The 26157-nt window shown below is 35.4% G+C and overlaps 4 protein-coding genes, 1 non-coding gene and 1 pseudogene across 11 annotated transcripts; 2 read left to right on the top strand and 4 right to left on the bottom strand.

Moving 5' to 3' along the window:
- Positions 1-1081: 1081 nt before the first annotated feature.
- On the top strand, positions 1082-6313 carry LOC111810281 (transcription factor TGA1-like). Of its 4 annotated transcripts, none has more exons than XM_023696952.1 (9): positions 1082-1251; positions 2126-2241; positions 2615-2689; positions 3360-3419; positions 3510-3587; positions 3712-3775; positions 4584-4855; positions 5275-5502; positions 5904-6313. In XM_023696952.1, exons 1-9 carry the CDS (start codon positions 1173-1175, stop codon positions 6036-6038), a joined length of 1107 nt encoding a protein of 368 aa, XP_023552720.1. In that variant the 5' UTR covers positions 1082-1172; the 3' UTR covers positions 6039-6313. The 4 variants fall into 4 exon arrangements, with proteins under 4 accessions (XP_023552720.1, XP_023552718.1, XP_023552722.1 ...); XM_023696950.1 differs by having other exon boundaries at positions 5886-6313; XM_023696954.1 differs by lacking the exon at positions 5904-6313 and adding an exon at positions 5713-5808.
- Positions 5380-11111, bottom strand: LOC111810280 (alanine--glyoxylate aminotransferase 2 homolog 1, mitochondrial-like). Of its 2 annotated transcripts, XM_023696949.1 has the most exons (10): positions 10786-11111; positions 10165-10395; positions 9241-9411; positions 8859-9002; positions 8594-8773; positions 8277-8502; positions 7108-7221; positions 6929-7015; positions 6761-6817; positions 5380-5458 (listed from the first exon to the last, which is right to left on the bottom strand). In XM_023696949.1, the coding sequence occupies exons 1-9, from the start codon at positions 11038-11040 to the stop codon at positions 6774-6776; spliced, it is 1452 nt and encodes a 483-aa protein (XP_023552717.1). In that variant the 5' UTR covers positions 11041-11111; the 3' UTR covers positions 5380-5458; positions 6761-6773. The 2 variants fall into 2 exon arrangements, with proteins under 2 accessions (XP_023552717.1, XP_023552716.1); XM_023696948.1 differs by lacking the exon at positions 5380-5458 and having other exon boundaries at positions 6575-6817.
- Positions 11112-12457: 1346 nt separating this feature from the next.
- Positions 12458-12529, bottom strand: TRNAW-CCA. Its single transcript has one exon. It is a non-coding gene; the product is annotated as a tRNA-Trp (tRNA).
- Positions 12530-13307: 778 nt separating this feature from the next.
- On the bottom strand, positions 13308-14971 carry LOC111810053 (transcription termination factor MTEF1, chloroplastic-like). The gene has a single exon (XM_023696595.1). The coding sequence runs from the start codon at positions 14849-14851 to the stop codon at positions 13676-13678; it is 1176 nt and encodes a 391-aa protein (XP_023552363.1). The 5' UTR covers positions 14852-14971; the 3' UTR covers positions 13308-13675.
- A 2922-nt stretch (positions 14972-17893) lies between these two features.
- On the bottom strand, positions 17894-20608 carry LOC111810052. 3 transcript variants are annotated; one of them, XM_023696593.1, is made up of 2 exons: positions 20131-20608; positions 17894-19071 (listed from the first exon to the last, which is right to left on the bottom strand). In XM_023696593.1, the coding sequence occupies exons 1-2, from the start codon at positions 20473-20475 to the stop codon at positions 18241-18243; spliced, it is 1176 nt and encodes a 391-aa protein (XP_023552361.1). In that variant the 5' UTR covers positions 20476-20608; the 3' UTR covers positions 17894-18240. The 3 variants fall into 3 exon arrangements, with proteins under 3 accessions (XP_023552361.1, XP_023552362.1, XP_023552360.1); XM_023696594.1 differs by having other exon boundaries at positions 17894-19089; positions 20149-20608; XM_023696592.1 differs by lacking the exon at positions 17894-19071 and having other exon boundaries at positions 19091-20608.
- A 3823-nt stretch (positions 20609-24431) lies between these two features.
- Positions 24432-25363, top strand: LOC111809682 (annotated as a pseudogene).
- The last annotated feature ends 794 nt before the right edge of the window (positions 25364-26157 follow it).

Here is a 26157-nt window from a genome sequence, read left to right as displayed (position 1 = left end):
TCGTTAGTATTTCGTGTAACATGTCTTTGTTTCTAAGTACTATCGTCAAAAGTCGTCTTAAAAATTGCATAGAGACCCGAATAAATTTTAATTTAAATAAATTCATAGACTTTGTGGGTTNAAAAAAAAAAAAAAAAGTTTGTGGTATATTATTATTGTTATATAGTGATGATGATATTACAATAATATGGGTGGCACTTGGATGTCTCTTCACAACAACACTATGGCAACCATGAAAGTGGGAGATGCTATTCACCCATTGGTTGGCCCCAATTTCAATATTATACATTCCTCCACATTTTTGGACATTTTTTTTTTAAATAATAAATAAAATCATGCAATTTTATTCTTATTTTAGAATTTTCGATTTATTAGCTCGGGTCATTATATAACAGCTCAAATTCACTGCTAACACCGTTACAAATTGTCATCACCCTCACAATTTTAAAATATGTCTGTTAGGAAGGAACATTTCGTTCCAGTGTCCAACCCATATAGAATATCACGTATTATTTTTTTCAAATTAATAAATTAAAAAAAAAAAGAGACATAGATCGAACAACAAATAGGGATCCAAGTAGTATTTCCATTTCCAATGGTTATTTAATTTCATGACAAAGCAAATCTATAAGATCAATCAGATAAGGATAAGGTTTTTATATTCATAATTTAAATTAAAAAAATGAAGACATTATTATTGCAAAACAAAGGTTGAAATCATCATCAAATACTATAGTATAAAATAATGAAAATAGAGAAAAAAAAAAAACTTTAATGAAGCATATGATTATAAACAGAAATTATTATTATTTTTTTAAAAATGACATCACAAAAATAAACCCCAAAACTAATAATTTGCAAAGATTGAAGAAACCACAGCCATGAAACTCCAATCATATTCAACCTTGACCCAATTAAAACTAAGCCCACATCCAATATATATAAACATATATATATATATATATATATATATATATATATATATATATAATCATTTAAGAGAGAGAGAAGACAAAAAAAAAAGAGACCAAAAGGAGAGGAGAGAGAAGGATAGAGAATTAGAGAAAGAAGAGAGAAAAGGAAGGAAGAAAGAGAGGAAGTTGCAAGTGATCGAAGAAGATTTTGATTTTGATTTTGATTTTGATTTTGATTTGAAGGGTTTGTATTTGGGGATGTCTATGTTTGAGCTCACTAATTACCCTAAACATGCTCCTTTTTCAATCCAACCTTCTTCGTCCTCCTCTCTTCCAGGTTCGTTCATCGTTCATCGTTCATCGTTCATCGTTCATCGTTCATCGTTCTTCGTTCTTCGTTCTTATGATTGTTATAAGTGAATTTGGATCAACGATGGTGTTTCTCTCGATTCTCCGTCTATTTTGATTGGTTTCTTCTAATTCGATTTGTTATTTGGTGTTGAGTTGATGGATGAAATTGTTTGTGGGTTTTGTAGTTTCTGGGAAAATATTGACTTGCAAGAACATGTTGGTTTTTTTTTTTTTTTTTTTTTTTTTTTTTTTTNTTTTTTTTTTTTTTTTTTTTTTTTTTTTTTTTTCTTTAAATTAAAAGGGGGGAAATTAAATAAAAGGATTAGTGCCAGCTTATTTGTATTATTTTTATTGAACTTGGCTTTCGAACTAATATTAATTATATATATATTTTTTTGTTTTTATTGTTACATGATTTTGATTTGTTTTTAATTATATGGTTAATCTGTCCTTCTCTCTCTTCTCTATTTTTTTCAAATTTCCGAATTAAAATTAAATTTAAAATGATAATAATTTAGATATTTTGATTTTATTATATAGTATTTCAATTTTTATATTTTATTTCTTTTATTTATTTATATAATATAACCAGTAGAATTAGGCTTATTTTGACTTTTTAGTTGTTTTATCGAAAAATGAGAATATATATATTTTTATTTTATTTTTTACCAAATAAAAAATATTATAATTACAAACCAAACTCATTTTTGTGTAAAAGAGAAAAAAAAAACTAATAATAATAATAAATATGTGTTTTTATTTTCTATGTTTTATAATTTATTATAATTTTTACGTTTCTTAAATATATTAATTTCGAGAATAGCGTGTGAACTCATGATTAGTTAATTTTGACAATTTAGGAAGGATGGGATTGTACGAGCCTATTCACCCAATTGGAATGTGGGGAGAAACTTTCCGAACCAATTTAGACGCACCATCTCTTCTAATGGAGGCCGATACAAAGTTGGAAAATCAGGTACTTTTTTCATTACATTTGTGTTTCTTTTTTTTTAAAATATAATAAGTCTATAAAAAATAAATTGTCGTTGAAAGTTTACATATATATCGTTTAAATGATTACTAGGTTTAGAACTCCGAGTAGTAAATTCAAATATTTCTTTTTTTTTTTTTATTTGAACGCGTAAGAACATTTTCGAGATTTGAGTCAGATTTTAAAATTAAAAATTTCATTGTTTAATTTTTAAAAAATGTAGTTCGATAATAATGAGGCTATCTGCAAGTTAGCATACCAATTTAAATTTAATGAACCCATTAAAACTGTTTAGGAACATTTTTTGTTTTAAAATTTAAACGAAACTTATTATTTTTATTTTAAATTTTTTTTTTAGTCGGACGATGCCTCACTCGGCTCACTTGGAGATCCTCACATTTATAACCAAAAAGATACCAAACGGAATGAAAAGGTATGATCAATGGTATATATTCTATATTCAAAATAAATGTAGCGAATATTCAAATTTATAATTTTTTTTTATTTATAGCGAGTATTTTCAAAATAAAATTTAAAACAATAATATGAAATTTTCTAATATTACTTTTATTTATTTTCAACTTTTATAATATATTATTTAAATATGAATTTATTGAATATAAAATTGAGAGTCTAATAATTATTAGATATTTTTTAAAAAAATTAAAAATTCCAACCAATATAAAATATTAAAATTCAGAGACTAAACTTGTAATTATATTACAACATTATTATTTATGATTCAAATTTAAAAATTGAGTAATTTTTATCCTTCAATTTCCACTTAATTTCCTATTATTTTTTTTTTTATAAATTTATTAATTTCAATATAATAAAATTTGCACAAAAATAANAAAAAAAAAAAAAAAAAAAAAAAATTATAAACTTTAGGAAAAGAAATTAGCTTTACTGTCCCTTTTTTTTATCTAAATTTTTATCAATTTTATATGTTTTATAATTTATTAAATGTATAAAATTAATATTTTTCTTAAGCTATTTAGAGTGAAATTAAAATATTTTTAAAATTTGCTAAAATTATTTTTTATTATTTATTTGTTATTTTCCATCAAGAACCATCATTATACTTACAAACTCAATTCCAGATTCAAAGACGGCTCGCACAAAATCGGGAAGCAGCTCGCAAAAGTCGCCTGCGAAAAAAGGTACGGCCCGAAATTCTTCCTTCAATTTCAAAGTTTTCATTCCAATCACAGAACAGTGTAAACAACTACGAATTCAAATCTCGTTTGTAGGCCTATATTAAGCAATTGGAATCGAGCCGCTTAAAACTCATCCAATTGGAGCAAGAGCTTGAAAAAGCAAGACAACAAGTACGAACAATGTTTGATTCTCCTTCATTTTATTTAGCCCTTAATCGAACCTTTTGATGGAACATTATGTTTGGTTTAATTCCATCGCCTCGAATTTGATGTCGCGCCCTGTCTTTTTCTTCAGGGTTTGTTGGCTGGATCCCGATTTGATAATAACCCGTCGGGTTTATCAGGAACCACAAATTCAGGTTGGTTTTCTTGTGGCCAATCGTTGTTTGTTCTTATGCTTCTTTTTGATCTTTGATGCTCGTGTCTTGTCAATATTATAGATCCTTTGTTGTTTGGTGTTTAGTGGCTTGGTAACTGAAAGATGGGAATTGAAAGCTACAAGATCTGAAATTAATTTGAGAGCTTAAAGTTAAGGGAAGTGATCAGTGGCTTAAATTCTTGCAGATCAAGTGTTTGTCGTATTGTCTACGATGAATATAAAGTCCAAACTCTTAGCCGAACATGTGGGTCATCGTAAACTGTAAAGCGTGTGTGTATGAACGTTTTTGAGTCCTAGACGTAAAGATTAACTGATTGATGTGTGGGAAAGGAAAGTTCTTCCATTGGAGGTGGTTCCATGTTTCATCACTACTTTACTAAAAGTTCACTTCTCTTTTTGCTTTTCACTTTTTTTATCAAGATTGACCGGTCTTGTAAGATCTCACGTCCATTGAGAGGAGATGGGAGGTGAACGAAGCATCCTTTACAAGGTTGTGGAAACCTCTCTCTCCCTAGCATACCCGTTTTAAAAACGGGAAAGCCCAAAAAGGACAATATCTGCTAGTTGTGAGCTTGGGCTTGGGTTGTTACTGGTCTTCTTTACCACTTCTAATAATTTCCCTCGGGGTTGATATGTTGTATTCGACATCGCATCTTGTTCAATATGAAAAAGAGTTGATGCCTAAAATGTTAGTGATGTAGGATGCCTTGATATTCAGTTCGCTTGCAATCTACCTTGAGCTTTAGCATTCTTATCTTCTCAATATATCATCACTATTTGTTTTGTAGGCATCTCTGCATTTGAATCAGAGTATGAGCAATGGGTAGAAGAGCAGAACAGGCAGATATGTGATCTGAGGACTGCAGTGCATGCTGATATTACTGATATCGAGCTTCGAATACTCGTAGAAAATGCAATGAGACATTACTTCAAATTCTTTCGCATGAAAGCTAAAGCTGCAAAAGCAGACGTCTCCTATATCATGTCAGGCATGTGGAAAACATCAGCTGAAAGACTTTTCTTATGGATAGGAGGATTTCGCCCTTCAGAACTTCTCAAGGTATGTTCTTATGAATCATAATGAGATATTGACAGGAAAGAAAGAGCTAATACTTCTTATCAAACTAGACTTTGACACTAAAAAAATGGTTCCCTAGAGAGTGCACATGATCTTAAAAAGACCTTATTTCACTATTGTACATAGTTTCATGGACTACCTCGTAGAAGAACGAAGATTATAGCTTTAGATTAGAAGCATGAATTTCAATTATCGTCTCAAAAGTCCCACTTCTGAGAAAATCACTTGATTTTGATGAATATATTGGGTTCACAATTCTCGATCACCCATCGATCCTACAATATTTGACGTTGGAAAAGTTGGAAAGTTTTTTGATATACAAGAATGAGAGCAATAAGTAGATATATATGAACAAACGACCTCTTAGTTTAATATTGTTCACGAAGTTATGTCATATACAGGTTTTGATACCTCAGCTGAAGATACTGACCGATCAACAAGTTTCCGAAACTAGTAGCCTTACGAAATCGTGTTTACAAGCAGAAGATGCTCTTAGACAAGGTATGGAAAAACTACAACAAAATCTATTTGAGAGCGTAGTGGCTGGTCAGCTGAGTGAAGGAAGTTATCCCCTACAGATGACTGCTGCAATGGAAAGATTAGAAGCACTCATTAGCTTTGTGAATCAGGTAACATATTTCTTGAGCTCATGTGTTCATAAGATGTGTTCTTTTATTATCATTCTCTTTGGTCACCTTAACCTCCCATGCCCCATGTCCGAAGTCGAGGCCATGTGTGTTAGAGAGCGTCCATCATCTTAGTCACTCATCCTCTATGCATTTAGAACTTATTCACGAAGTCAATCGACAAATCTGACTCTAGGTTATCATTTTGTATAGTTGTTGATTTGAAAGACATTATGACACTAAGATTTTCAAGGTTTAGCTCAGACATAACTCAGAATTCTACTTCTCATTATAATTGGTAGATCTAAGGTTCCGTTTGTCTTTTTTAATATTTCATCGAACGTTACCTACTTTTTTCTACTCTCTCTTTTCTAATGCCCAAATAGGCTGACCATCTACGACAGGAAACATTGCAACAGATGTACAAAATTCTAACAACTCGGCAATCTGCTCAAGGCCTTCTTATTCTTGGGGAGTTTTTTCAACGACTCCGAGCATTGAGCTCGCTTTGGGCTAATCGTCCTTGCGAGCCTACATAGTTCACCATCAACATTTGTCAAGTTCAAAGTTGGTTCATGATCATCCTAAGGATCTACAAGCTTGTTGGTAGTGTATTGGTAAAACATTTATAATGAGGAATGCAAAGTCATAGCATACCATTTTGCAAGCTTCCTACTCATACCACACCCGTTTGTAAATATTGATATCGAGAATCTTATCGCGAGAGAAAAATTGTAAGTATGATTGATTTTTGACATCTGTTGTATTGCCAAGTTGTCTCAAATATAATCTATTTAGTGTAGTTTTGTGATGACATGGAAATTTTTGTGGTGAACTGATTACTAGAATGACATTCATGAATGTATGTGCCTGTAGTAGTTAGTTTCTGTTAGTTGATTCAAATTGGAACCTCATCCTTCCCTCCAAATATGAAGTTTTTAGATCTTGAATTTCTTAAATCTGAAGATTTCATGTCTGGAACTTCACTACGAATGTGAATGTGGTTGGCGACGACAATGGTGGTGTGGTTGTAGATCTAAGGTCGATGACAAAGTAGAATTATAAACTTCTGTATATAAATACTTATATTCACTCGTAGAAACAACGTTCAATCAGTACACAACACAAGAAAAGGTTTCTGAAACTAAGTCCTGGTTTAAAACTTGTAATATAGTACACAACACATGGTAGCTTCTACAAACAAGAATTACATTTTATTTTAAGTAACATACAAGAACACTGATGGGTTGTCGTTGTTTACCAGATTGAAGCTTTTACAGCTTTGAAATGGCATAGTCCAAAGCATCAACAAGAAAATCTGCAGATGAGGCGGGGAAAGGAGTATGAGAAACTCAAAAGAAAATCTTCATTTTCAGAGCCAGACAGACAGTTCATGAAATGTAGATTCATTAAAAGATATATAAGATACCTGAATCATCTTTTGTGAAACACATTGGGGGCTTTATTCGAAATACATTGCCATGCAGACCTCCTTTCCCCACGAGAACGCCCAGTTCTTCAATCGGAACCAAACGAGTCGTTAGAACAGCAGCCATGAGTTACTTTCAGTTTGGCTTATTTGGTTTGGAGATCAGAGAATAGAAGTACCTCTTAGTTTCTCGAACAATACTGCGGTTTCGGTCTTTGCTGGGGTTTTGTCCTTCTGATCCGTCACGAATTCTACACCTATCATTAATCCTCTTCCTCGTACATCTCCTATGACTGGAAAGGAACAAAATTCATTACTCAAATGAGATGATGATTTCTTTTGCAAGGGTTCTAATGTTGTAATGGAACAAAATTCATTACTCAAATGAGATGATGATTTCTTTTGCAAGCCCACCGCCAACCGATATTTGTCCTCCTTGAGTTTTCCTTCACGGTTTTTAAAATGTGTTTATGTGTATGCTAGGAAGAGGTTTCCAAAAGAATGTTTTTGTTCTTCTCCCTAACTGATAGTGGGATCTCAGTCACAATTCACCCCCTTTCGGGGCCAGCGCCGTCCCTGGCACTCGTTCCTTCTCCAATCGATGTGGGACCCCTCAATCCACCCCCTTTGGGACCAGTGTCCTTAGGGCACACCGCCTCGTGTCCACCCCCTTCAAGGTTCAGCCTCTTCGCTGGCACATTGGCCGATGTCTGGCTCTGATACCATTTGTAACAGTACAGCCCACTGTTAGTAGATATTGTCCTTTTTGGGCTTTCTCTTTCGGACTTCCGCTCAAGGTTTTTAAAACGCATCTGACCCACTGTTAGTAGATATTGTCCTTTTTGGGCTTTCTCTTTCGGACTTCCGCTCAAGGTTTTTAAAACGCATCTGACCCACTGTTAGTAGATATTGTCCTTTTTGGGCTTTCTCTTTCGGACTTCCGCTCAAGGTTTTTAAAACGCATCTGACCCACTGTTAGTAGATATTGTCCTTTTTGGGCTTTCTCTTTCGGACTTCCGCTCAAGGTTTTTAAAACGCATCTGACCCACTGTTAGTAGATATTGTCCTTTTTGGGCTTTCTCTTTCGGACTTCCGCTCAAGGTTTTTAAAACGCATCTGACCCACTGTTAGTAGATATTGTCCTCTTTGGGCTTTCTCTTTCGGACTTCCGCTCAAGGTTTTTAAAACGCATCTGCTAGGGAGAGGTTTCCATCCTCTTATAAACAATGCTTTGTTCTCTCCGACCGGATATCACAAATATTGTTCTTTGGAAAAAATGTCAACGTTAAGAAGGATTAGAGGGAGGTGGACTACTTGGAAATTAAAGTCATAGTCTAAGAGAAATTACTTTCATATTTTTCCTGGAGACCTCTCAATCGCTCTAGTAAGTGCGCACCAACATCTGCACAATGTGCTTGACGTCTCTCCTTGTCAACAACTCTTAGAACTGCAAGTCCCCCAGCAGAACAAACTGGGTTCCCTCCAAAAGTGTTGAACTGAAGTTTTTGAGCCATCGTGCTTGCTATTTCAGGCGTTGTCACCACTGCTCCCAATGGCAAACCATTTCCAATACCCTGAAAAGTTCAATACTTAGGAACGCTGGGAATAACTTCTAATGAACGACACGAACGATGAGCTGCCGTGGTTCTCCAACAGGACTATTACCTTTGCCATGGTTACTATATCAGGAACCACGCCCTGCGTCTCAAAGCCCCAATAATGGCTTCCTGTACGGCCGAAGCCAGTTTGAACCTCATCAGCAATACAAACACCACCAGCCTTCCGAACAATGTCGTAAACGGGTTTCAAGTATCCAGGTGCTAATTCAACAGCTCCTCCAACACCCTGAGATAATGGAAAACCAAATGTACCTTCAAGTTTATGTAGAATGTGGTTATCATGTTCAATTTCAGACATCAGAAAAAGAAACCTGAATTGTTTCAGCTATAAATCCAGCAACTCTGCCTGAAGTACCGTAATCTATATGATCTTGGACATCTTTGACATAACTACTAGCATCTGACCCAAAGATACCACGATATGGATCGGGACTCACAACATGATGAATTTCACCCTGCAAGGTACCACAAGAATTTTGCAGATGAATCAAAATACTTAGATTGAACTGCCCTGCAAACTACAGCAAATGCAGCTGTCGACTACAACAAGCAATAGATTACGTGTGTTTGCACCGAGTAAATTGCACATGATCAGACTAGTAGAAAACCAGAAGGCAATGAAAGTTCTATCACTAGCATACAGGCAACCAAATGAACCAATATCACTGCAGATTAAGCTCTGAATAGAAAAACCTGAGGTATTGGGTACTTCCATGTATTCAAAGCCGTCAGTCCAATTGTGTTAGAACTTCCTCCATGGTATGCATTTCTCAATGCAATCATACCTAGATTACCACTGTACAGACGGGCCATAAGCATGGCTAATTCATTTGCTTCTGTCCCGGAGTTTACAAAATATACAACCTGCATAATCAAGTAAGCAGAAGTTTCAATCAGTACAGGAGATGATGTTCTATACAAGGGTAATAAGGAGATCAATGTGAGATCCCAAGGAGGAGAATGAAGCATTTTTTTACAAGAGTGTGGAAATCTCTCCCTAGCAGACGCTTTTTAAAAGCCCGAAGAGGACAATATTTGCTAGCAGTGGGCTTGGACCGTTACAAATGGTATTAGAGCCAGACACCAGCAGGCTAAGCCTTAAATGGGTGGACACTAGTGGTGTGCCAGCAAGGATGTTGGGCCACAAAGGGGGCGGATTGGGGGGTCCCACATCAATGGGAGAAGAGAACAAGTGTCAGCGAGGACGCTGGGCCTCGCAAGGGGTGGATTGTGAGATCCCATATCGGCTGGCGAGGAGAACGAAACATTTTTTTATAAGGATGTGGAAACTTCTACCTAGCAGACGTGTTTTAAAAACCTCTAGAGAAAGCTCAAAACAGAGTTCAAATAGGACAATATCTCCTGGTGGTGGACTTGGACCGTTACAATCAAGTAGTGATGAGATAACAACTCAACCATCATCGCAGAGAAAGATGAAAAGATCCACCAGTTCTAGTAATTCAACATCTCTTATCCCATCTCTAATGAAGGTCCGAACACAAGTTCAACAATTTCCACAGAGCCTGACATATCCTGGATGCTTTGCTTCAATATCAATCATCCATTACAGCGAAAATGAATAGATACTATTCAATAATTCTGAAAGGAGAAAAACACCTTCAAGTTTCCAGGCATTTTCTCAGCCAATGCTTCAGCAAAATCAGCTATTGCATGGTGTAGGTATATGGTTGTGGCATGCTGTAAAAGCTTGTTTTGCTCATTGACTGCAGCCAAGACATCAGGATGGCAGTGCCCACAAGAAACAGTAACAATACCAGCAAAAGCATCAAGGTACCGCCGCCCATTCTCATCAAACAAATATTGCATTTTCCCTTCTACAATGTTGAGCTATTCAATTAAGAGAGCAAGACCAAAAGAATCAGTTTCTGAAGAATGTGCGGATTGAAGGATATCCATCAAATACACAAACAAAGTTCAATTTAATGATAAATGTTCAAGAAAACCAAAAAACCAAGCGTATCGCATAATATGGCAAATCAATCAACAAATCTGCATGAGTTCATCATCATCACGTAGCAACGAAGCAAGAAAAGCGACCAGATCAAGTAAAATCCTGCTCAAATGCAGAGATCTAGTGCTTCTTCCAGAAATCACAATCGGTTCACTTAAATGAACCACCAGAATTCCATATCAATCTAAATCACGATACGACAGCAGAATCAACAATGCAGAAAACTCAATCAAATAAGGAGTAGTAGTCGAAATCAGAGAGATTACCGGCTTCTTGTAGTAGTGAAAAAGCGAAGGGCCAAGAAACTTCTTCCGCTTCTGAAAAACTTCATCGGCAAGAGGTCCTTTGTAAGGCTTCGGCGTGTAATCAAACGGCGGAAGAACAGGTTTGGGATCAGTAGCAGCGGAAGCAAAAGGAATCGAAGAGAAAAAACTACAAAAGGCTGGCCTGGAACGGCCAATGAGCCGCTTCAAGTTCGCCTCTCGTAGAGCCTTCTTCAAAATATGCTTCTGAAACGCCATGGCCGATCAATCGAAGCTTCAAAGCTTTCGGTTTCGTGCCGGTAATGATGCCGGCTCTGTCAGCTGTGTTTATAATAAATAAAGAAATTATGCAACTACGGCAAATTTGGGAATTTATAAAGAACCCAGACAACTTGGGAAAGTCCAAGAGTCTGCTGACGTGGCATTTAATTTATATGCATGTTGATGACTCGTTGCTGATCCTATTACCACCTGCGATCAAGTGATTTACAACGGTTCCAAAAATTTAAAAATAATCATTTATTTTTCTTAATTTAGTTTAAATTAGAAGAATATTTAATATTTCTATAAAGTTTTAAATTAAATTTATAAAATCACTAATTTTGATTTAGGGTCGGTTTATTGGGGGTAAATTTTAAGACTCCAATCTCGTAATTTAATCCATCCCGAGATAGGTATGAATTTATTCTCGATATTTTATTACAATGGGACTTAAACCCTTTTTCGTGTGAACTTTACACTATTTGTCTTTTTTTTAATGTGTTTTGACCTTCTAGTACTAATCTATTGATATTCTTCTTCGTCATTCTCTATCTAGATTTTAGTTTCAACTCTAGTGTGATAGACTCTACGAGATAATTAACGTGTTTAAAAAAAATTAACAGCGGAAGATTTACATTAGTCATTTTAAAACACAAAATTTCATTTGAGTTCCCTATAGTTTGGAAATCGTGCTTGTTTAGGGCTCTTCAAAAAATTAATTTCAAGTATTAATTATTTCTTCTCTTTTTTATATATAAAAACGTCCTTATAAAATTGAAAATTAAAATCGACAAATGAAAAAAGAAAAAAAAATTCGAAAAAGGAAAAGAAAATAAAAAATATTCGAAAAGGGAAAATTAAAAACAAATCAATAAGGGAAAAAAGTTGGAAATTTTGAAAATAAAAATTAAAAAAAAAAAGAATCGAAAAGGAGGGAGAAAGAAGAAAATATAAAGATTCGAAAAGGGAAAATTAAAAAAAAATCGAAAAAGAAAAGGAAAGAAAAAATCGAAAAGGGAAAATTAAAAAAAAAATCGAAAAAGAAAAGGAAAGAAAAAATCGAAAAGGGAAAATTAAAAAAAAATCGAAAAAGAAAAGGAAAGAAAAAATCGAAAAGGGAAAATTAAAAAAAAAATCGAAAAAGAAAAGGAAAGAAAAAATCGAAAAGGGAAAATTAAAAAAAAATCGAAAAAGAAAAGGAAAGAAAAAATCGAAAAGGGAAAATAAAAAAAAAAATCGAAAAAGAAAAGGAAAGAAAAAATCGAAAAGGGAAAATAAAAAAAAAAAAAGGAAAAAGAAAAGGAAAGAAAAAATCGAAAAGGGAAAATTTAAAAAAAAAATCGAAAAAGAAAAGGAAAGAAAAAATCGAAAAGGGAAAATTTAAAAAAAAAAAAAAAAAAAAAGGGAAAAAAATTGAACCTGACGTGAATCGAACACGCAACCTTCTGATCTGGAGTCAGACGCGCTACCATTGCGCCACAGATCCATCTGTTGAAAGAAATTGAAAATAATGAATAAATACTTATAAAAAGATATAAAGTAATATAACCAACAAAAATATGAAGTATTATTAAAAAAATTCCTACCAAGTGGACTTCTTGTTTATTAAAATTTTTCTAATTTTTTATACCCTTAATTATTTTTAGTTTATTTATGTAAACAAATTAACAATGGGTGGTAAATTTTATGAAGATGAACATGATTCAGTTCAAATCACAACCGACAAATTATCATTTTTTAAACCATCCACCCAAACAACTTTGATCGACTGAAAATACCTAAAACTTTCTATAATAAATCAACCTACCCCCGTTAAAATTACATCAGATTATTAGAATCCTATTTTATTCTTCATCGACAACGAGAGACTAAATTGAAAAAACACCCCGACATATAACGAGCAGCCATAAAAATATTCAATATGTTGGATCTAATACTGTCTTTTCACTTGAAATATGAATGACATTCTTCTGTATGTTGTATTGAGGTTGGTACATGAGCATTGATTTGGTGCACTCTCCTAAGCATGAAGATCTTGGCAAGATGAACTTTGGTTGCAAAAGAGAATCCATAATCAAATCACCAACTAAAATTCTCAAGCCCAATGTGGAAGTCCAAATCTGATAGCTATGAAGTTACGAGGGCCAAGGCTCCATTTTAAAGCTAAGATGAGACTGTTCAAGTTTCAAAGCAACAAACAAGGAACTAATAGCCAGACAGTTCAAGAATGTAATTGAGGCTATCCTACCTTAAACAAGAACAAGTCATGAACATAAACCAGGACATACCCATCAAATGTGTCAGATTTGTTCAAATAATTATCAACGAGTTCAATAATATTCCCAAATACAAGCACACTATCCAAGCTAAAGTGTTCATGTTTCACAATTATTACTGTATACATCTAGGAAGAATTTGATTTTTCCATTGTCAGATAAACTTACCAAAATCTTAAGAAGTGCTCTGTCACAGAGAACAATCCTCTTGCAAGAAACCCAAGATCATACTGGCAGCAAACAACCATATGACTTGGTTCAAATCTGGTGCACCAAGCACATCAAGATCGACAAACACTTTGTCGTGATGGGCAACTAGATGTTGGATCAAATAAGCTCTAGTTCTGGCCATGTCTTCATGTTTCCAACTCCATAGGCTGCAATTCATCCATACATTGACCTCTAAAGGCAGCCAACAATTCTGTCACATGATCAGGAAACCTGTGCACGAATTTATCCAAGAAATCCTCATCAGACATCCCCAATATATCAAGCAATTGCGGGTGTTTCTTCAATAGCCTCGTCGACTTTACAACCTGAAGAACTCTATACCGAGGGAGCACCCTCCCCTGCATGGCGTGCATCAAACAAGTAGGTTTACGAACAATATCTGATCTACTGACTTCTGCCTCATTCATAAAGAATTCTAGACCACGTTTAAGTTTACCAACGGAGGTTCTTATCAAACCAGGAGCAGAAGTAAACATTCTCATACATTCCTTCTCAGTTATTCCAAAGCTGCAAATCAATCCCACTTTCTTCTTGAAGGTCGCATTACTTACACTACTGATAGAATGAAGTCCATGAACAAACATTTTAGTATTTGTAGAAAAACCAGTCTCTACAACCATGGAAACAATATCTCTAACTTGAGATTCACGCATACCAAAGAGTGCAGGTTGCCTCTTCAGTAACATAGAGAGTTGAGAACCAACAATCCCACAACTTTGTAAGTAATTAATATTGACAAGCAACCTTGTATACGGAGATCGCATAAGCATATCAGAACATCGCTGCATAACTTGCAGGAGATCGCTATTACACTCATCCTTGGGGAAAACACTCTTAAGAATCTCAACACTAGGCATCAATCTCTTCTCCAAACTAATAGTCAAAAGCGTAGAATGCTTGGAAACGAACCTACCCAAATCGGAGCCGACCAAGCCAAGATTCTGGAAGAACTCAATCTTCGGCTTCAGAGTCCTTTCGATGTTGGAAAACGCGATCTGCGGCGCAAGGCGAATCGTCGATTGAATGTGAGCTTTGGAGAATCCGAGCTCTGAAAGATATTTGTAAACGGATTGAGGCTTTTCCGTCGATTCAAGGCCTCTGCGGCTACTCATAATCGACACCGCTCTGGCGGGGGAGAGTTCGAAGGTATCAATAAGGTATTGAACGACGATTCCATATGAAGCAGAGGCTTGGCTGTGGGAAGAAGAAGAGAAGAAACAGTACAAGAGCGGATCAATTCGGAGCAAGGAGGAAGGATTATAGCGAGAGGAAATAGAGAACGATGATCTCAGCGCGTACATTTAAGAACACAGAGGCAAACAAAATGAAATTAGGGTTTCAGACGGCGGCGTCTCTGAGCAATTGAAGATGCCTCCGTTCTCTCTGAACTCCTTACGGTCCGCTACCACCTCCAACTTCAATTTAGATTTTGAATTTTCGATTTTTTTTCATAATTTTTTAGAAATTAAAATTTTTTTAGTCATAAATTCAATTTTATATTTAGTTAATTATTTTTTTCCTTTATAATAACTTATTAATTACAAAACAAAAAGAAATTTATTAATTACAAAATTAGAAAGGAACCAAACATTCTTGTTAAAGGTGTGAAACTTATCCCAACAGACACGTTTTAAAATCTTTGAGGGGAAGCTCGGAAGAGAAAGCCCAAACAGAACACTATGTACTAGTGGTGGGCTTGGATTGTTACAAGCTCATTAAGTGTTCAAATAAGGTTAACCTACCTAGGACTGCATAGCTCAAAACAACAAACATTTTCTGTCTCATCAATCATCCATTCAGAACGTTTGAAAAGATGCAAATTTAGTTTCGTGGTAGACTACCTCGACTCTCTTCCATTCCTCCCAACGCTCAGTCAAGTCGTCTCCTTCGAGCATCATCACAACATCCGACATTTTCGGTTGGTCCATGAGAGCGCTCTGTGGGTAGAGAAGTGTTATTCAAATCATTTGCTCAACTTCAACTTCGCCATAACAAAAAACATCGGTCTTTTCAGATGACTTACCAATTGAGAGATACACATAATGAATAACTCAAAGTAACCCAATTTAAATATTTTATACCGTTACCTATTGAAATGGTGGACTCTTGATACTTTGCACATCTGGGTTTTGATCACTCATTCCTACCTACCTTGAAACACAACAATTGTAACGACCCAGATCCACCGCTGGTAGATATTGTCCTCTTTGAGCTTTCCCTTTTGGGCTTCCCCTCAAGGCTTTAAAACGCGTCTGCTAGGGGGAAGGTTTCCACACCCTTATAAATGGTGATTTGTTCTCCTCCCCAACCAATGTGGGACATCACAATCCACCCCCCTTCGAGGCTCAGCGTCCTCACTGGCACACCGCCTCGTGTCTACCCCCCTTCGGGGAACAGCGAGAAGGCCGGCACATCGTCCGGTGACTGGCTCTGATACCATTTTCATCTTTGCCAATTTTCTATCCTGTAACAATCATGCTTCTAAGCTTAATTGGTGTAAGTGTGCAATTAGCTGGAACTTGCCAAACCAACTAAATTATCTACTTGAGGTTAGTTGACTTCATTACTGTTAGAAATAGCTGATAATCCTCTAGAGTCTCATCATAGTAGCATCGTAGTAGGGGAGAACGACTCAATCTGTCTGCCAACAAAGATACATATGTGGACAAGCCATAAATGACTTTTAACCATATGTGAAGGTAATTGGCCGCCCTCTAGAGTCTCAACATAGTACATCATAACGTATTGTGATGCATACATAATGATAAACATGAGGGAGCGTCATCGTGCTTATACCAACTGAAATGCATATGTGGACTAATCATAAATGAATTCATCATCGTACTATCATAATTATAGGTACATAATCGTGATATAACGGATAGTTGGTCAAATTTTTCTATACTCAAATTTTGCTTTTATAAATATATATATTTTTAAATATTAATAGATTCCACGGAATTTTAATCGGATGATCAATTAATATATATTAGATTTTTCTTCGTAAACGCCCACCATTAATTTAGTGATTTTGTTTGTTTTTTTTTTTAAGAAATATTATATATTCCGTCTATTTTCTAATAAATATATTATAAATATTAAAATTATTGTACTATAATAAATTTCAATAATTTTTAAAAGAGATCTGATCCGTTAGAAAGGAGAACAAAACATTCTTTATAAGGGCGTGGAAACCTTCTCTTAGTAGACACGTTTTAAAGTCGTGAGGTTGACAGCAATACGTAACGGACCAAAACGAACAATATCTGCTAGCGGTGAGCTTGAGCTGTTACAAAATGGTATTAGAGCTAGCCAAAGGGGTGAATTGTGAGATCTCACACCGATTGGAGAGGGGAACAAAACATTTCTTATAAAAGTGTGGTCCACACTTCTTCCTAGTAGACACGTTTTAAACCCGTAAAGATGGGCTAAAGTGAACAACATTTGTTAGCGGTGAACTTGGACGGTTTGAAGAAATTAGATAAGGATGAAATGTAATAATTTGATTAATTGATATATCAAGAATATATAGAAGAGGATAAACAAGTACAAAAGTATTCAATGATTCACAAGACAACCCATTCATTTTCTTATGTAACTTTATTTTTAAAAAATATGTTACAAAATAAAATAAAATAAAAATATATTGGTTTACCCATTTAAATACATTTTTATATTTATAGACCAAAATTAAAATTTTAATACAAGATTTCAAGATTTGAATATTTAACATTAATTAAAAGAGTACGTGTCAATTATCGCTAAGTTATAATTGCATATGGTATCAAAATAAAGAAGCTATGAGCCTCGAACATAATAGTCCAAGTCCACCACTAGCATATATTGTTCACATTGGCCCGTTACATTTCACTATCAGCTTCACGACTTTAAAACGTGCCTAGTAGGAAAAGATTTTCATACCCTTATAAGGAATACGTCGTTCCCCCCTCCATCCAATGTGGAATTTCACATCGAAGATGAGGTCATAATGACTCAGGTGTCAAACAAAGAGTAATTTTGTTCGAAAACTCCAAGAGAAGAGGCTCTATGGTATATTTTGCACGATACAAACGTATCTGGTGCACTCTCCTAAGCGGCAAGATGAACTTTGGTTGCAAAAGAAAATCAATAATCAAATCACCAACTAAAATTCTCAAGCCGAATGTGGAAGTCCAAATTTGATAGCTATGAAGTTATGAGGGCCTAAGCTCCATTTTAAAGCTAAGATGAGACTGTTCAAGTTTCAAAGCAACAAACAAGGAACTAATAGCCAGACAGTTCAAGAATGTAATTGAGGCTATCCTACCTTAAACAAGAACAAGTCATGAACATAAACCAGGACATACCCATCGAATGTGTCGGATTTGTTCAAATAATTATCAACGAGTTCAATAATATTCCCAAATACAAGCACATTATCCAAGCTAAAGTGTTCATGCTTCACAATTATTATTGTATACATCTAGGAAGAATTTGATTTTTCAATTGTCAGATAAACTTACCAAAATCTTAAGAAGTGCTCTGTCACAGAGAACAAGCCCCTTGCAAGAAACCCAAGTTCATACTGGCAGCAAACAACCATATGACTTGGTTCAAATCTGGTGCACCAAGCACATCAAGATCGACAAACACTTTGTCGTGATGGGCAACTAGATGTTGGATCAAATAAGCTCTAGTTCTGGCCATGTCTTCATGTTTCCAACTCCTTAGGCTGCAATTCATCCATACATTGACCTCTAAAGGCAGCCAACAATTCTGTCACATGATCAGGAAACCTGTGCACGAATTTATCCAAGAAATCCTCATCAGACATCCCCAATATATCAATCAATTGCGGGTGTTTCATCAATAGCCTCTTCGACTTTACGACCTGAAGAACTCTATACCGAGGGAGCACCCTCCCCTCCATGGCGTGCATCAAACAAGTAGGTTTACGAACAATATCTGATCTACTGACTTCTGCCTCATTCATAAAGAATTCTAGACCACGTTTAAGTTTACCACCGGAGGTTCTTATCAAAACAGGAGCAGAAGTAAACATTCTCATACATTCCTTCTCAGTTATTCCAAAGCTGCAAATCAATTCCACTTTCTTCTTGAAGGTCGCATTCGTTACACTACTGATAGCATGAAGTCCATGAACAAACATTTTAGTATTTGTAGAAAAACCAGTCTCTACAACCATGGAAACAATATCTCTAACTTGAGATTCACGCTTACCAAAAAGTGCAGGTTGCCTCTTCAGTAACATAGAGAGTTGAGAACCAACAATCCCGCAACTTTGTAAGTAATTAATATTGACAAGCAACCTTGTATACGGAAATCGCATAAGCTTATCACAACATCGCTGCATACCTTGCAGGAGATCGCTATTACACTCATCCTTGGGGAAAACACTCTGAAGAATCTCAACACTAGGCATCAATTTCTTCTCCAAACTAACAGTCAAAAGCGTAGAATGCTTGGAAATGAACCTACCCAAATCGGAGCCGACCAAGCCAAGATTCTGGAAGAACTCGATCTTCGGCTTCAGAGTCTTNTCAATTGTCAGATAAACTTACCAAAATCTTAAGAAGTGCTCTGTCACAGAGAACAAGCCCCTTGCAAGAAACCCAAGTTCATACTGGCAGCAAACAACCATATGACTTGGTTCAAATCTGGTGCACCAAGCACATCAAGATCGACAAACACTTTGTCGTGATGGGCAACTAGATGTTGGATCAAATAAGCTCTAGTTCTGGCCATGTCTTCATGTTTCCAACTCCTTAGGCTGCAATTCATCCATACATTGACCTCTAAAGGCAGCCAACAATTCTGTCACATGATCAGGAAACCTGTGCACGAATTTATCCAAGAAATCCTCATCAGACATCCCCAATATATCAATCAATTGCGGGTGTTTCATCAATAGCCTCTTCGACTTTACGACCTGAAGAACTCTATACCGAGGGAGCACCCTCCCCTCCATGGCGTGCATCAAACAAGTAGGTTTACGAACAATATCTGATCTACTGACTTCTGCCTCATTCATAAAGAATTCTAGACCACGTTTAAGTTTACCACCGGAGGTTCTTATCAAAACAGGAGCAGAAGTAAACATTCTCATACATTCCTTCTCAGTTATTCCAAAGCTGCAAATCAATTCCACTTTCTTCTTGAAGGTCGCATTCGTTACACTACTGATAGCATGAAGTCCATGAACAAACATTTTAGTATTTGTAGAAAAACCAGTCTCTACAACCATGGAAACAATATCTCTAACTTGAGATTCACGCTTACCAAAAAGTGCAGGTTGCCTCTTCAGTAACATAGAGAGTTGAGAACCAACAATCCCGCAACTTTGTAAGTAATTAATATTGACAAGCAACCTTGTATACGGAAATCGCATAAGCTTATCACAACATCGCTGCATACCTTGCAGGAGATCGCTATTACACTCATCCTTGGGGAAAACACTCTGAAGAATCTCAACACTAGGCATCAATTTCTTCTCCAAACTAACAGTCAAAAGCGTAGAATGCTTGGAAATGAACCTACCCAAATCGGAGCCGACCAAGCCAAGATTCTGGAAGAACTCAATCTTCGGCTTCAGAGTCCTTTCGATGTTGGAAAACGCGATCTGCGGCGCAAGGCGAATCGTCGATTGAATGTGAGCTTTGGAGAATCCGAGCTCTGAAAGATATTTGTAAACGGATTGAGGCTTTTCCGTCGATTCAATGCCTCTGCGGCTCCTCATAATCGACACCGCTCTGGCGGGGGAGAGTTCGAAGGTATCAATAAGGTATTGAACGACGATTCCATATGAAGCAGAGGCTTGGCTGTGGGAAGAAGAAGAGAAGAAACAGTACAAGAGCGGATCAATTCGGAGCAAGGAGGAAGGATTATAGCGAGAGGAAATAGAGAACGATGATCTCAGCGCGTACATTTAAGAACACAGAGGCAAACAAAATGAAATTAGGGTTTCAGACGGCGGCGTCTCTGAGCAATTGAAGATGCCTCCGTTCTCTCTGAACTCCTTACGGTCCGCTGCCACCTCCAACTTCAATTTATATTTTGAATTTTCGATTTTTTTTCATAATTTTTTTAGTCATAAATTCAATTTTATATTTAGTTAATTATTTTTTTCTTTTATAATAACTTATTAATTACAAAATTAAAATTTTACAAATTTATTACACACTTTTTAAAACTTTAAATAATAAAAAATATTGTTATATTTTATGTTTTTCTTTCTTCTTCCATCAATGGTTGTCACTGTCTGTCTATTGTTGCCGATTGTCATCGTCACTTTTTTAACTCTCGTTTCTTCTAAAATTATTACAACCACTACGGTGAATTGCATGCAAATTAAGCTCGAGGCAAATAAGAAATAAAATAATAGCAAACTAATATCAACAGCTCTGTGAGCTTTCACATCGATTGGAGAGGGGAACGAAACATTCTTTATAAAGGTGTATAAATCTCTCTCCAGTAGACGCGTTTTAAAAATCTTGAGGGGTACCTCGGAAAAGAAAACCCAAAGAGAACACTATGTACTAGTGGTGGACTTGGATTGTTACAAGCTCGTTCAAGTGCTGGACTATGATTCAAATAAGCTTAACCTACTTTGGACGGGATAGTCAAAAGCACAAACATTTTCAGTCCAATCAACCATCCGTTAAGATGTTTGAAAATATGTAAATCCAGTTTCATGGTAGACTATCTCGACTCTCTTCCATTCCTCCCAACGCTCAGTCAAGCCGTCTCCTTCGAGCATCGTCACGACATCTGACATTTTCGGTCGGTCCATGGGACTCAACATAGTACATCATAACGTGTTGTGATGCATACATAATTATAAACATGAGGGAGCGTCCTCGTGCTTATACCAACTGAAATGCATATGTAGACTAATCATAAATGACTTTATCATCGTACTATCATAATTATAGGCACATAACCGATAGTTGGCCAAATTTTTCTATACTCGAATTTTGCCTTTTATAAATATATATTTTTTAAAAAATATTAATAGACGGAATTTTTATCCGAGGATCAATTAATATATATTAGATTTTTCTTTGTTTTTTTTAATAAATAAAACGCCCACCATTAATTTAGTGACTTTTCATTTATATCAGACTTTCTTGGTTTTTTTAAAAATATATATTATATATTCCATCTATTTTCTAATAAATATATTATAAATGTTAAAATCTATAATAAATTTCAATAATTTTAAAAAGTTATTTTTCAAGTAAAACCTTGAGATCAGAGCGGGACAACGATACGTAATGGGCCAAAACAAACAATATGTGTTATCGGTGAACTTGGGCCGTTACAAAATGGTATCAGAACTAGACGCCGAGCGATGTGTCAAGGACGCAGGCTCCTAAGGGAGTGAATTGTGAGATCTCACATTGATTGGAGAGGGGAACAAAACACTTACAAGGGTGTGGAAATCTTTTCTTAGTAGACACGTTTTAAACCCGTGAAGTTGACAATGGTACGTAATGGACTAAAGTGGATAACATTTATTAGCGATGAACTTGAACGGTTTGAAGAAATTAGATACGGATGAGATGTAATAATTTGATTAATTGAAATATCAAGAATATATTAAGAATATATAGAAGAGAATAAACAAGTACAAAAGTATTCAATGATGTTTTTCAAACTTATAGTTTGTATGCTTCATTCACGAGACAACCCATTCATTTTCTCATGTAACTTTATTTTTAAAAAATATGTTACAACATATTATTAAAAAAAAACATTGTGTGATGTCTCACATTGGCTGGGAGGAGAACAAATCACCATTTATAAGGGTATGGAAACCTTCCCCTAGTAGACGCGTTTTAAAGCCTTGAAGGGAAGCCCGAAAAGGACAATATCTGCTAGCCGTGGATCTGAGTTGTTACAAATGATATCAGAGCCAGACACCGGACGATGTGCCAGCCTTCTCGCTGTTCCCCGAAGGGGGGTAGACACGAGGCGGTGTGCCAGTAAGGACGTTGGGCCCCAAAAGGGGGTGGATTTGGGGGTGGTCCCACATCGATTAGAGGAAGGAAAGAGTGCCAGCGAGGACGTTGGGCCCCGAAGAGGGGTAGATTGTGATGTCCCACATTGGTTGGGGAGGGGAGGAAGGAAATAGTGCCAGCGAGGACGCTAGGCCCCGAGGAGGGGTGGATTGTGATGTCCCACATTGGTTGGGGAGGAGAACAAATCACCATTTTTGAGGGGAAGCCCAAGGAGGACAATATCTGCTAGCCGTGGATCTGGGTCGTTACACATTAGTTTACCCATTTAAATACATTTTTATATTTATAAACAAAAATTAAATTTTTAATACAAGATCTCGAGATTTGAATATTTATCGTTAATTAAAAGAGTACGTGTTAATTATCGCTAAGTTATAATTACATATGATATTAGACTCATGCCCTTATCTTAACTTAGTAATATTAATAGACTTCTCAAGTGCCGAATAAAAAAGTTATGAGCCTCAAACATAATAGTCCAAGTACACCGCTAGCATATATTGTCCACATTGGCCAATTACGTATCACTGTCGACTTCACAACTTTAAAACGCGTTTGAGTTCAATACTGACTATCTTCATTGGTACGAGATCTTTTGAGGAAACTAAAACCAAAATGATAAGAACTTATGCTGAAAGTAGACAATATCATTATCAAAATCAGTGATTCCTAATATTTTTAATTTTTTTTATAATTAAATAATTAAATAAATAAATAAATAAATAAGCACATGCAATTGGGTGAGTGTGGGGAGTTCTTTAATTTGTATCCTCCTTTTTTGGACCGTACAAAGGCGATTATACGATGCCATTTCCATTTCCACTCCAATTTATATAATAATTACTGAACCAAAAGGCTTTCCAAAATATCCCATTGTCTCCCAAAGTACACGATTAACACGTACACTCTTTTTTTAATACCCATTAATTTTTCACTCCAAATATATTTTTTTAATCTACTTTTAAAATAAATAAATAAATAAATAATGAGTATGTTCTACGTATTTAGTTCAATAGAATAAACAAGAGCTCGAGTAATTAAAATGGTAAAGAGACGGATCGAGGAGAACAAACAAAATTTGTTGAATATTTAAAACGTCTCGCTCAACCAAGGACCACTCATCCTAGTTCTAGGGTCCTCGTTTCCTAGTCTTTAGCTTTCGAGATGTTTACTTCATGTACTAAGAAAATAAGAAAAATATTAAATTTATCAAATTCATGGACGCCGGAAGATATGATAGTGTAATTTTCAGTGTCTTATTAATATTTTTAAAATGTTAAAAGATTAAATAGATATCATTATTCAAGTTTACGAAATTAATCGATAATAAAAAAATATTATTTTGAATTTCATTTTATTTTACTCGACATACTTTACAAAAAAAATTAAATAATAATTTTTATGGAAAAAAAAATTGTTATCACGTGTATTTTCAATATAAGGATTTTATATAAACTAAATAATTAACAATAAATATTAAATTTAAGACGGATAAAAACAAATTTAAAAATTTTGGGAGTATAAAAATTAAAATGGATCGAACTCAAGTATAAAATTTGAAATTTAATACACGAGTTGATTATTTATGAAAAGATCTGGTATTGATGTCTTTAGTCATTGAGCTATGTTCAAATTGATATATATAAAAAGTGAATTAAAAAAACATATATAGGTTCCTTATAATTACCAAGATTCCACCTCTTGGAAGACCATTCTTTGAAATTATTCTAATCANTAGAGTTAGAAGGGTAAGCATTAACCTATAAATATCACTCCACAGCTCTTCCATTTTCCCATCACTTGCTTCCTTTTTATCTCTCTTTCCCTTTTTTCTGTCAAAATCAAACCGTCTTTCCTCTTAATTTAATTTCTCCTCCGTTTCCCCCTTCGCCTTTAAAATCCCCTCCGCAGACCCACTTTTCTCCACCACCAATTTCCACCGGAATCCTCCCCAACCCCGCTCCGCCTTCAGTTTCCGGCCAAACCCATCCGCGATGCACAAGCGAAACCTCACAACCACCGTCAGCCCCGTCGGCAGCCCAACCTCCGACAACATATCCGACAGCACCACTAAAGAACAGGACAGGTTTCTTCCGATCGCAAACGTGAGCCGAATCATGAAAAAATCCCTTCCTGCCAACGCCAAAATCTCAAAAGAAGCTAAAGAGACCGTCCAGGAATGCGTGTCGGAGTTCATCAGCTTCATCACCGGCGAGGCCTCCGATAAGTGTCAAAGGGAAAAACGGAAGACGATCAACGGCGACGATTTGCTGTGGGCTATGACCACTTTGGGATTCGAAAATTACGTCGGCCCTTTGAAGATTTATCTCAACAAATACAGAGAAACAGAGGAGGAGAAACATTCTTTAGCCAGACAGGACGATCCCTCCCCGTCACCGACGAAATCCGCCGCCGCCGCCACCGCCGCCGTGGAACAGATAATCGGTGGGAAATCGGCGAATTCGGTGATGGATTTTCAGAATTTAAATTCTGGGTTTTATTCACTGGGGAATCATAAGAGTTTGAATATAATCGATGGCGTTGGATTTGGGGAAAGTTTGAGGGGTAAATATGAGTGGAGTCCCTGAAAATGGAGCTCCAGCTATGGCGGCTCACATGAACAACAGCTAAAAAAGAAAGTAAATTAAGGGAATTAATCAAATTTTCTGATTGCAATTAAGGAGAAATTATCATAGTCTAAAACATATTACAAATTTATCAGAGATAGAAATATTATGATTTTAGGGTTTTTCTTTTCTTTTGGGTAATAAAAGTGATGGGAATCTAGAATTAATACTTTAATATATTATGCTTTTTGACTTAATTATAATCACATTTAAATTCTTGGAGAGGTCCATGAACTCTCACGAAAAATAAAATTAAAAAAAACAATACTAACTACCCCTTAATCGTGGTTTGACCACTTTCCCATTTTGAAAATATTCTCTAATCTCTATCTCTTTATACTTATTATTTAACTAATTAAAATATAGAGGTTCTTACTCGTTTTAGGAGTGCTTATAGACCTGATAACCTAAACAACTCAGACTATCCGACCCAAACTATAGAGATTAGGATGGGTGCTCATAGACCTTCCGACCCAAACTATAGAGATTAGGATGGGTGCTCATAGACGTGATATCCTAAACTCAGACTATCCGACCCGACCCAAATAACCTAAACAACTCAGACTATCCGACCCAAACTATAAAGATTAGGATGAGCAAGATTTTTTTCTTTTCAATTTTGACTGGGTTGAACTTTTGAAAAATAAAAAATTCAGTTCAAACCCAAGTTACATCGACTACCTTGCTTCTGAAAAGATTAAGAAATTTAATGTTTGTAACCGATATACATGTGATTTATAAACATTTGATATTTAAACTTTATGAAATTTCAATTATTATAAAATATATGGTAGATAAATAGATTTTTTTTAAAATTTTTTTTTTTTTTTTTTTTTTTTTTTTTTAAAAAAAAAAAAAAAAAAAAAAAAAAAAAAAAAACAACCTAACTTGAAAATAGAGGGTTGGGTTGAATTGAGCTAAGACACTCAAAATTTAAGAGCGGTCTAAAAGATGTTTCCA

Source organism: Cucurbita pepo, chromosome LG14 (assembly GCF_002806865.2).
Source record: "Cucurbita pepo subsp. pepo cultivar mu-cu-16 chromosome LG14, ASM280686v2, whole genome shotgun sequence".
NCBI classification, from domain to species: Eukaryota; Viridiplantae; Streptophyta; class Magnoliopsida; order Cucurbitales; family Cucurbitaceae; genus Cucurbita; species Cucurbita pepo.
Note: the sequence above shows the minus strand (reverse complement) of the source record. Positions and strands in the feature narration are given on the sequence as shown.